This window comes from Mytilus edulis, chromosome 1, assembly GCF_963676685.1.
Source record: "Mytilus edulis chromosome 1, xbMytEdul2.2, whole genome shotgun sequence".
Lineage (NCBI taxonomy): Eukaryota > Metazoa > Mollusca > Bivalvia > Mytilida > Mytilidae > Mytilus > Mytilus edulis.
The window spans coordinates 96,353,850-96,366,127 of record NC_092344.1 but is presented as its reverse complement, the minus strand read 5'-3'; the positions used below and the strand labels follow the sequence as shown (position 1 = coordinate 96,366,127).

The 12,278-nt window shown below is 33.9% G+C and overlaps 2 protein-coding genes across 2 annotated transcripts; both read right to left on the bottom strand.

The window, feature by feature from the left end:
• Positions 1 to 248: 248 nt before the first annotated feature.
• LOC139492597 (uncharacterized) lies at positions 249 to 617 on the bottom strand. The gene has a single exon (XM_071280774.1). The coding sequence runs from the start codon at positions 615 to 617 to the stop codon at positions 249 to 251; it is 369 nt and encodes a 122-aa protein (XP_071136875.1).
• A 4,094-nt stretch (positions 618 to 4,711) lies between these two features.
• LOC139516016 (short-chain collagen C4-like) lies at positions 4,712 to 9,110 on the bottom strand. Its single transcript, XM_071305823.1, has 3 exons — positions 8,830 to 9,110; positions 8,649 to 8,726; positions 4,712 to 5,680 (listed from the first exon to the last, which is right to left on the bottom strand). The coding sequence occupies exons 1-3, from the start codon at positions 9,038 to 9,040 to the stop codon at positions 5,217 to 5,219; spliced, it is 753 nt and encodes a 250-aa protein (XP_071161924.1). The 5' UTR covers positions 9,041 to 9,110; the 3' UTR covers positions 4,712 to 5,216.
• Positions 9,111 to 12,278: the final 3,168 nt, after the last annotated feature.

The window sequence follows — 12,278 nt, the reverse complement described above, 5'->3', positions numbered from 1 at the left end:
AAATAGTGAACTCCGAGGAAAATTCAAAACGGAAAGTCACTAATCAAATGTCAAAATCAAATGATAAAACACATCAAACGAATGTAAGGTATATAAAATAAGTCAATACCGGTATATGCGGTTTTCAACAATAGAAGCGTGTATATATACATTGCAATATGCATTAAATATATATCACTGAGCGTTGATTCAGAATCAATTATGAACTATATAATAAAAGATGATATTTCAAAACTTTAATTTTTGTATCATCTGGAACATACAACACATGGTAACAGACGATTGTTTTGGTAAGGTGGACATTTTAATGATCCACAAAAAGTTTTGATTGAATAAAACAATTTGCCATCTCGATTTGCTTCTCCCCCCAAATTTTTCTCTGGATTTTTGTCAACACAAACAAATGACGATGCAGCTTTTTGTTGATGATTTCCACCCATTAGTTCCCCAACATACTCAGTAAACCATCCATCATAACACTTATTTTTCGCTGCAATCATAAGCGTATGCGAGGCTGTTGTTGATCGGCAAACAGCACATGGAACATCATTATTCCATAAACCACCACCACTATAAAAAACTATTTGTCTCATATTCCACTCCATAAATGCTTCCATAATTATTATCACTCAAAGTCGCACCAAGATTTGGATCAGATGGAAGACAAATATATTCTGCTGCAGATCCTTCTTCGTCAAAATAGCCACCCGCTGCAAAACCTAAATCCATAAAATTTGAAATGGAAGCACGTGGTATCAAATAGAAATAAAATAATACTACGAGCCATGATATTATGGGTTGATATGTTGTACAACAATACGTACGATTGGAACTTCTGACCATTACAGCCGATTTCATTGAGTGTGTAGGGAAAGTTAGAACACTTAGTTAGCTTGCTTGTTACCTGAACCGTGAATAAACTCATCATAGATACCAGGATTGAAATTCTATATTTACGCCACACGCGTGTTTCGTTTACAAAAGACTCATCGGTGACGCTTGAATCCCAAAAAGTTAAAAAGGCAAAATAAAGTACGACGAGAAGATCATTGAGGACCACAAATTCCTAAAAGTTTTGCCAAATACAGCTAAGGTAATCTATTCCTGAGGTAGAAAAGCTTAATATTTCAAACATTCAAAGTTTTGTTAACAGTTAATTTATAATTATGAACATATCAATGACAACTCAAGTCAACACAGAAGTGCTGACTACATTGCTGGTGATACCCCCGGGGAAATAAATCTACACCAGCAGTGGCATCGACCCAGTGGTTGCAAATACTCATCATAGATACCAGGATCAAAATTTTATAATTACGCCAGATGCGCGTTTCGTCTAAAAAAAGACTCATCAGTGACGCTCGAATCAAAACATGTTTAAAAGGCCAAATAACCGATGCTTGATAGCTCTGATGTTTATGCTTATCACAAATTACAATGTGTCCAATTCGTAGTCATGACCAGACCAATAACTTGTCTCGACCTGCTTCGTTATATGTAATTGTTTGAGGTAATATATACTCGAGTAAAACTGAATATCCCTTTCACTAATGAAAGGCCGAAAACTTTGACGAAAATTTTCATTCTACAATGAGTGTTGTAATATTTCAAATATTCGTCAAACAGGAGGTGACTATGTGGCATGTGTTAAAATTGCTTACTAGCTACAACTCAACGCTACCAAGCTGCATTCTCTTTAAAAGGAAAAAGAAAACTGTTAAGTAAATGAGATTTGTAGAATGAGTGTTATCGAACATTGCTTCTGCTTTCGGCGACGAAGGTTAAAATGATTATTATATCAATATCTTTCAATGTTTATACAATCCTTTGTATAAATGTTATTTAAACACCTAATACAGATAAAGTGTTGAAAATGTGTTAATGTTTGTTCTTCAGCTCTGGTACATTTAACATAGTTATTTAATGGTGTTCTATCTAAGTTCTTTTGTTATCTGTGTGATTGTATTTGCGTTCTATCTGTTTTTATTAGTATATATCATTATGTCCGGCTGTATTGGCCAGCTGATTTCTTTCGGATCTTTGTGTGTGTTTTGTGATTAGTTTATGTTGTAAAGGCCTATACTTGGTTGTCTTTTTCGTTGTTTGCCTATAATCTTGTCTGTCCAATAACGCCTCTAGACTTTAAAATTTTCTTTTCTTTTATTTTATCGGTAGTTACAATACATTCTAAAAGACTCAGTGTTTAAAACTTATTCATTTTTCGTGATAATTAAAAAAAAAATCTATGGTATAATTTTTGTAATCGTTAACAGCAGTTTATTTCAAGGAAACAATTATGTAATAAGAAAAAATATGCATCGTCAACATGAACCTCAGACTTTTTAAAAGCGTTTTAAAGAACAAAAAAAAACCTTTCATAATAATTTCCATTTCATATTTTGATGTTTAGATAAATGGCATATTTAGATACTCGGCATGATATAGCAACTCAACTGCACATAAACCCTTACATGCATGTAAGGTATACATGGTACATAAACACACAATAAGTCAAAATATGCGGTTTTCAACAAAAAACGTGTATATATATGCTTAAAATATATGTCACTGAGCGTTGATTAAGAAACAATTATGAAATATAGACTAAAAGATGTTTCAAAACTTTAATTAAACTTTTGTGTTCATCTGGAACATACAACGCATGGAAGCAGACGATTGGACATTTCAATGATCCACAAACAGTTTTGATTGGATAAAACAATTTGCCATCTTGATCTGCTTCTCCCCCAATAATTTCCTCTGGATTTTTGTCAACACAAACAAATGATGATGATGCTTTTTGTTGATGATGTCCGCCTGCTAGTTCCCCAACATACTTAGTAAACCATCCATTATAGCACTGATTTTTGCTGCAATCATAAGCACATGCTAGGCAGTCGTTGACCGGCAAACAGCACATGAAACATCATCACTCCAAAGACCACCACCAAAACCATTTGATTCATATTCCGCTCCATAAATGCTTCCATAATGGCTATCACTCCAAGTCGCGCCAAGATTTGGATCAGGTGAAAGACAAATATAATCTGCTGCAGAACCTTCTTCATTATAATAGCCACCAGCTGCATAACCTAAAACAATACAATTTTGAAATGGAAGCACGTAATATCAAGTCGAGCCATACTATTTGTAGATTAACATATTTTTCAAGTATACAAAACAATTTGGACTAAAATTATGGGAAAGTGAACCCTAGGATGCTTTGTGATTAGTACTTTGGTGAAAAGTTGCTCTATGGCATTTATACCACATCTTTTTATAACTATATTGATGTAAATAAAGACAACAGTAGTATACCGCTGTCCAAAATTCATAGATCGATTGTGAAAAAAACGAAATCCGGGTTACAAACTAAAACTGAGGGGAAAACATCAAATATAAGAGGAGAACAACGACACAACAAAAACACAACACTTAAATGTAACACACACATAAACGAACTATAATATACAAATGGACATTTTTTTGACTTGATACAGGACATTTTTAAGAAAAAATGGTAGGTTAAATCTGGTTTTGTGGCTAGCCAAACTTCCCGCTTTTATGGCAATGTTAACTATATCAGTATGACAACATTACATGACAGGACTACAGTACAAATAAATGGAATAACCGTTTCACAAATGATATCGGATATGTTCCTTACGTCGTAATTACAATCCCCTTCCATTTCATGAATGTGACTTACCGAATTAGACTATATACCGGATTTGTAATCACATAAGCAACACGACGGGTGCCACATGTGGAGCAGGATCTGCTTACCCTTCCGGAGCACCTGGGATCACCCCTTGTTTTTTGGTGGGGTTCGTGTTGTTTATTCTTTAGTTTTCTATGGTGTGTCATGTGTACTATTGTTTTTCTGTTTTTCTGTTTGTCTTTTTCATTTTTAGCCATGGCGTTGTCAGTATGTTTTAGATTTATGAGTTTGACTGTCCCTTTGGTATCTTTCGTCCCTCTTTTATGGTTGTAATATTTCAAACATTCGGCAAACAGGAGGTGATTATGTGAAATGTGTAAAAATTGCATACTGGTAACATATACTGGAGTAATACTGAACACCACTTTAATGCAAGGAAAACTTTGACGAAAAGTTTCATTCTACAATAACTTAATTAAGTGTTATAAAATTTTTAACTTTCGGCAACCAGGAGGTGACTACATGGCATGAGTAAAAATTGCTTACTGGCTACAATTCAACTCTACCAAGCTGCAGATCAAATATGAATGCATTTTCTTTAATAAGAAAGAGAAAACTGTTACGTCAATAAGATTTGTAGTACATTGCTTCTGCTTTGGGCGACGAATGTTAAAATGATTATTATATCAATATCGTTGAATGTTACAATCCTTTGTAAAAATGATCTTTAAACACCTAATACAGATAAAGTGTTGACAATTTGTTAATGTTTGATCTTCAGATAATCTTCGATGTCTATGAACATACATCTCTGTTACATTAAACACAGTTATTTAATGGTGTTCCATCTAAGTTCTTTTGTTATTTTTGTGATTGTATTTGCTTTATAGATGTTTTTTTATTAGTATGTGTCATTAAGTTCCTGTATTGACCAGCTGATTTCTTTCGGCTGTTTGTGTGTGTTTTGTGTTTTGTGTTTAGTTTATGTTGTTAACGCCTATACTTTGTTGTCTTTTTCGTTGTTTTCCTATCTTGTCTGTCAAATAACGCTTCTAAGCTTTAAAATATTCTTTTATTTTATTTTATCGATAGTTACAAAATATTCTAAAAGACTCAGTGTTTCAACTTATTCAATTTTCGTGATAATTTAAAAAAAACATGTATGGTAAAATCTTTTAATCGTTAACAGCAATTTATTTCAAGGAAACAATTAAGTAATAAGAAAAAATATGCATCGTCACCATGAATCTTAGACTTTATTAAACGATTAAAAGTACGAAAACTAATAACTTTCATAATAATTTTCGTTTCATATTTTGATGTATAAATAAAAGGCATATGTGGATACTCGGCATGATATAGAAATCAACGACACATAAACCCTTACATGCATGTAAGGTATACATGGTATATATGATAAGTCAATATATGCGGTTTTCAACAATAGACGCGTGTCTTTATGCATAAAATATATGTCACTGAGCGTTGATTAAGAAACAATCATGAAATATAGAATAAAAGATAATATTTCAAAACTTTAGCTAAACTTTTGTTTTCATCTGGAACATACAACACATGGTAGCAGACGATTGTTATGATACGGTGGACATTTCAATGACCCACAAACAGTTTTGATTGGATAAAACAATTTGCCGTCTTGACCTGCTTCTCCTCCTATAATTTCATCAGGATTTTTGTCAACACAAACAAATGATGATGCTGCTTTATGTAGATGATGTCCGCCTGCTAGTTCCCCAACATATTCAGTAGACCATCCATCATAGCACTGATTTTTTGCTGCAATCATAAGCGTATGCGAGGCAGTCGTTGAACGGCAAACAGCACATGGAACATCATCATTCCAAAGTCCACCACCAAAACCATTCGATTCATATTCCGCTCCATAAATGCTTCCATAATGGCTATCACTCCAAGTCGCGCCAAGATTTGGATCAGGTGGAAGACAAATATATTCTGCTGCAGAACCTTCTTCATTATAATAGCCACCAGCTGCATAACCTAAAACTGCTTTATGTTAAATATATCAGTAAAATGACAACATTACATGACAGGACTACAGTAAAAATAAATGAGAGAACATACATGTATAGCACAGAGAAACACACAAATAATAGACTAGTACCAGGTTTATAATTTAATCCGCCGGACTCGCGTGTCGTCTACACAAGACTAATCAGTGATGCTCAGATGATAAAAGTTCGAAAGCCAAAACATTTACAAAGTTGAGAGCACTGAGGACCAAAAGCTCCAAAAAGTTGTGACCAATACGGCTAGGGTTTTCTGCCAATGAAAATAACAATACTTATTATTACAAAATTGTGGTAGTAATTAGATAATTAATTGTATTATCTAGCTATGTCGGTGTTTCTTCTAAATCAAACTGTAAACCAAATATGATATCGTATAAATCTAGTTGACCCAAACTAAAATCTAATAAATGAACTGGATGATTAATTATCTTTACCATAACACACGAATACAACAGAAAAAATAGTAAGATTTACAACTACAAACGATAAGACATTTGACAAAATCCGATGAGAATAACATATATAACATCAAAACTAAATACATGAATTTTGGATAGGAAAGTCCCGTGACACGTCTAATTCACACTCAGCAAAACAGTCAGAACCGGGAATAAGTCACGTTCGGTAATAAAAAGATCAGACGACGCAATGACAAACCACAATCTAACACGTGGTAAAAATGTCTTTAGTTAGTTTGGACAAAGACACATCGTATGGATCAACCAATTCGTGACTGTGTCCGTAAATTTTACGGAGCATCATTTTTAATCATTCCTCCTCATAATTTTGTTGGAGCAGCTTCTGCGTTTTGAGCACACTCCTGTATATGAAGTCCGTATAGTGTGAACATGTACGAGCATAACGTATCAACTGAGATATGTAAACACCATACGAAGGGGCAGAGGGTATGTTGCTGCTGAGAAATGGGAAATTGACAATTGGGAAGTTGAAATCGTCCCGTTTATCATAGATTTTTGTGTGAAGTCGTCCATCTGTGTCAATATTGAGGAAAAGATCATGTTATGAAGCAGTCCTTATAGTATCACTAGTATCCTTAATTACAAGTTCACTGAGCTATATGAGATGTAAGTATTGGCTGAAATATGTGTTATTCAATGATAGGAAATCATCAATATATCGGAAAGTAAAATTAAAGAATTTCGCAAGGTGCTTTTTCTTTTTGTCTTTTAGAAGGTTCTGACTGAATTCTGCTTAAAGACGTAAAGACTCTTTTGATTTCACACCTGACCTTTCAGTTTTGTGAACACTAGTAACTTCTTAGTCCTGGTATCTCGTATATATGGTTATTCTTGGGTTTTTAATAAATAAACTAAAAACAGAATAACATGCAGGAATTACCAGTTATATTGGACAACACCAACCCCCACAAAATCCTATCCCTCTTAGGTTAAAAGAGGGACGAAAGATAAATCATAAATCGAAAATAAACTGACAACGTCATGGCTAAAAATGAAAAAGACAAACAGACAAACAGTAGTACACATGACACAACATAGAAAACTAAAAAATAAGCAACACGAGCCCCAACAAAAACTAGGGGTGATATCAGGTGCTCTGGAAGGGCAAACAGATCCTGCTCCACATGTGGCACCCGTCGTGTTGCTTGTGTTATAACAAATCCGGTAAAAAGTTTAATTCGGTAGGTCACATTCATGAAAGGGAACAGGATTGTAGATACGACGTAAGGACCATATTCGATATCATCTGTGAAACGGTTATTCCACAACGGTCAACCAGCCCGTGATGGCGTACGTAACATTTACGAAGGGATGATTTTAACTTACCATTTGGAACTCTTGGTTAAATAGTTTCCTTGTGAGTAGCAACCCTCTATCAAGAAAATTATGATAGGAAAAACAATCACGGGAATATCGTATCAATTGGGAGATATATACCCCGTATGCAGGTGCTGCTGGAATGTTGCTAATTAGAAATGGAAAGTTTACAATTGGAAAGCTGAAATCATCTCTATTGTTGTAAAGTTTTGTTTTCAACCGACCCTCATTGTCAATTTCTAGATGTAAGTCAAGATATGAGGCCGACTTACCTGTATCTGTTGTATCCTTTTATCTCTAGTTCGATGGGATGGATGCGTTCAACATAGTCACCAAATTTTGAATTATTATGTGAGAGAACATTATCTATATAGCGGAAAGTAGATTTAAAGGATATTGCTAACTTCTTATATTTCTTCCCAAGAAGTTCCTGTATGAAGTCAGCCTCATAATAATAAAGAAACAAGTCGACAAGAAGAGGGGCACAATTGATTCCCATTGGAATGCCGATAGTTTAAAAGACGTACAAAGAAATACGGTCAACAGATAGCCTGACTATGTCCTGGCAAGCATGGTGGTAGGTTTAACCAAGATTTTCGTGCATCCAAACCTCATATATTGCCTATCACGACCACATGTCGAAAAGGTAAACACACAATAAAAACGTTGTCCAATACAACTACCAACAGACACCAAGTGACGTAGAAGTTCGCAGCTATTATAAGGTATCATACGGTCTTCAAAATTAAGAAAAACACATATCGCAATGAAAGCTATAGCAGGCCCCGAAACACATATCAAACGAAAAAAACCTTGGACATGAATGCATGTAGTAGATCAAGTCATTTGAAATTGTAACTCTCAATGAAAAATTTAATTCTACAGATCCTGGTACATGATTCCCTTTCCTGTATACTTTCATATTTCTGAACACTAGTAACTTCTTAGTCCTGGTATCTCGTATTATTTCTCTTCGATTTGATAGTGTGTCTGACAAAACGCGATTAGCCCTGTAAAAATAAACATCACTGTTAACCAACTATTCAGCCCTTTGCCGACTATTATGTAGCTAACCACTAAAAATGTACGTCTAAATGTGCTTTTTCTGTAAATCCTTGTTTCTACATTTCTAACATTTACCAGAGTAGACCAGCTCGGTATTGTTTCCAGGGCATTCTTTACGTCCCCATCGTACATAAGTTGCACCACTTCCTTGACCTAAAAAAAGATAATTTCTTATATTTTTCATAACATCATTGGTATAAGAACATAAATAGTATTTGTCAATAAGCATTTATATATAACAGTAATACATTCTTACCTGGACTAGTTTGAAGAGTGTGAATTTGTTTTTCTTGAGTTTCCACTTTAGATTTTAAAGTTTGAATTTCTACTTGCATTTGATGCAATAATGTCTCAACATGGTCTGGATCGTTCATCAGCAAACGCTTTGATTGGTGTTCTTGTTCAGCTCCTGTTGAATGTTTAACAAACAACACAAAAACTGTTACCAGGATTTTTATGGCCATCATTTCTGTTATTCTTATCTTCAACTGATATCAGTTGATAACCCTTCCGACCTTTCTGTGGGAAATCGTTCAATGATCTTTAATGGAAAGCGTAATATATATAACGAAGAGGAGAATTTATACTCATCCGACAGTCTCATGTAATTTTGGGAGGTGGTGAGATTGAGTTAATATAAAATTTTACGATGAATTTTACAGAAGATTTGTAGTTCAACGAGTGCTAGTTCATAGAATATAAGTCCTTTAAAAGGGCACTACCGGTCAAATTCATGTTTACCGGTTTGACTCAAATTCTCATATTAGATTTATAACAATGTAAATCATTTATCCAAATTAAAAAAAAAGTCTAAAATGAACAATTTACAGGGCATGGGGACGATAATATGTAGCTTCGTTTCATGTGTATTTCAATCTAGACGCCATCTAATTAACTATCGAGATAACCCCGAAAACAACCGACGTTCACATTCCACGATATAAACATAAAAAGAAATATAAATAGATCTATGGATCTCATCCAATTGGATTTTTCAATGTCTGTTTGATTTCAATTTTAGATTTACAAAAATAAGTTAATTTTCTTTTTTACCTGTGTAAGAATGATTTTGTTGTGGATATAATCAGTCAATCAAGTGATTTACCTTTGTTTCGCTTTCAATGTTGATATTCTTTTCGTTTATTAACATAACACGCGTCAATCATACATAATCCATATGTCTCAAGCCCAGTTAGGGGTTAAATGTGTGTTCATATGAATACGGATTCAATGTTGTGGAGTTATTCACTTGCAAGTGAATAATTCATCATCGATGTTTCTTAGATTATTTTGACAAAATTGAACCATACTGGCTGCTATTAGCGAATTATTATTAAGCTGTTTCACTTTCATTAATGATTGAACCAAATAAATAATAATTTAAATTTTGTATGTATCTCGTAGCCAGTGCCCCTTTAAAATCCTGGTAATGGTTGCGTAGGTTAAATTCATATAGTGCAGTCTTGTCCATGATATAGTATACATTTGTATTACTCCATTGTTAATATTCTATGTTTTGTTTGTTGCATCTGGAACAAAGAATAATATGCACATAATGCTACATCGTGTACATGGCATATGAAAAAGTTTGTCATATGGAGATAACCAACGTTGTTGATAACATTTTTCTCATCACAGTGTTTGTACTTTGTAGGCGGAAATTTAAATCTCTCTCTCCTAACTGATGTCTCTTTAATTTGCTCGTATCGTATCGTATCGTATCGTATCCGGTATCTATCGTATCGTATCGTATCGTAGATTAAAGGATTAGCATCATATCATATCGTATCGTGTCGTATCGTAGATAAAAGGATCAGCATTGTCACAAGTTAACACCCACTTCATTCTGATATTTGAGGAATAATGAAAGAGTCACTGTGTTGATTAGGCCATATTTATATGTTGTTAATGAAAGACAATGAGTGCATTTCTTTCTAACCAAAATTTTGTAAACGTTGTGTGGCGTTTTTTGTTGTTTTCTAAATGCTACAAAAGAAGAAACAAATGCATCGTTTAATAAGAGTGCATTTCATTCTAACATATACGATGCAAACGGCTAAGCGCGCTCATGTTTGAACTTTCAATAATGCATGATCATGTTGTTGGTAAACAGACTTTTAACAAAAGTAGAAAAAAAAAAATCATCGTCAGTTAATCAGGTTGAATTTAGAAACAAATGTAGCGTTTGTACTAACAAACGATGAACGACAAACTGTAGACGCATTTATAGCGAGTGCATAGTTTGTCAAAGTTTATGTAAACTTTGCAAACGTATGTTAGAAATAAATGATCAAAACATGTGCGCGCTTAGCCGTTTGCATCGTTTGTGTTTGAGAAATGCACTCATTAATATAAACACAATTTCCTTAGGGTGCATTTCTTTCTAACACAAACAATGCAAACGACCTAGCGCGCACATGTTTTGATCATTTGTTTCTAACATACGTTTGCAAAGGTTACATAAACTTTGACAAACTATGCAATCGCTAAAGATGCGTCTACAGTTTGTCGTTCGTCGTTTGTTAGTACAAACGCTACATTTGTTTCTAACTTGAACTTGATAAAACGATATATTTTTTCTACGTTTATAAAACAACTGTTTACCAACAACATGTGCATGCATAATTGAAAGTTCAAACAGGGTCAGTAAAGACTTACTACACGTTGTATTTGATTCTACTTTCGTAGCGTTTAGAAAACAACAACAAACGCCACACAACGTTGGCAAAATTTGGGTTAGAAAGAAATGCAGCCTTAGTCTATTGATTTCATCTTATGGTAACAGCAAACACAGATTTTTGCTTTCTTTCGTTTACCTAATGGTTTAAACTTATATATTGTTTGTTGGTAAGTTACTTTACGTTCAGCGGCAGATATTTCATGCATATTTAGAACGAAAACAAGTTAACAATCAATACAATAGGTAGGTCTTGTAATAATAGAGGCCATCCGGGATGATGGTCGGGGAAATTTGGACTGTCACGTTAAAATGAGGGTATATTGAATAGGAACAGCCTGCAGGCCACCTACGGTAAATATATAATCATTCATTACACACTGGTGTGGCAATTCATGAAACAAGTTCAGTGACCTATGCTATCTATCATCTATCATAATAGACGTTAAAATAAAAATAAAATGAGACTCGAAAGCTAAAAATTATTATATTAACTTATAAGCCTTCACGCTTAACGTTTGAGTAAACAAGCCAGAAGCTAATTTTTTGAAAATTTTAGTTGGATTCTGTTGGCTTGTAAAGAAGAATTTTTCAATGCTGAAAACAGTATTACAATCCAATGCCGTATGGCTTGTGGTTAAGCGTGAAGACCGACTTATCACTAAATAGTATATGTCCAAACAGGATAGAGTGTATAACTGGATGGTACGAGTGTGTTTCACCATCTTGAATTGTAAAAAACAGAGAATCTAAGGTCCAGATTTCTATGTAGTTGGCAAAATTTGATGAAGGAATTGCAGATAACTAATGTAAATTTGCATTTAAAAGAACAAATTTATAAGAATATAACTTATAAATATTAATATTTTAACAAGTGTAGTTGTTTTTTTGCTTTATTGTAATGTTTTTTAAATTGGAGTTTTAAGGGGAGGTAACTCTGAAATAGTGCATTTTCTGAAGGAATCTACATGGAATTTTGCTATTTTGAATTTAGCCCATCTTTTCTTTTGATACTCTCAAAGCATTTT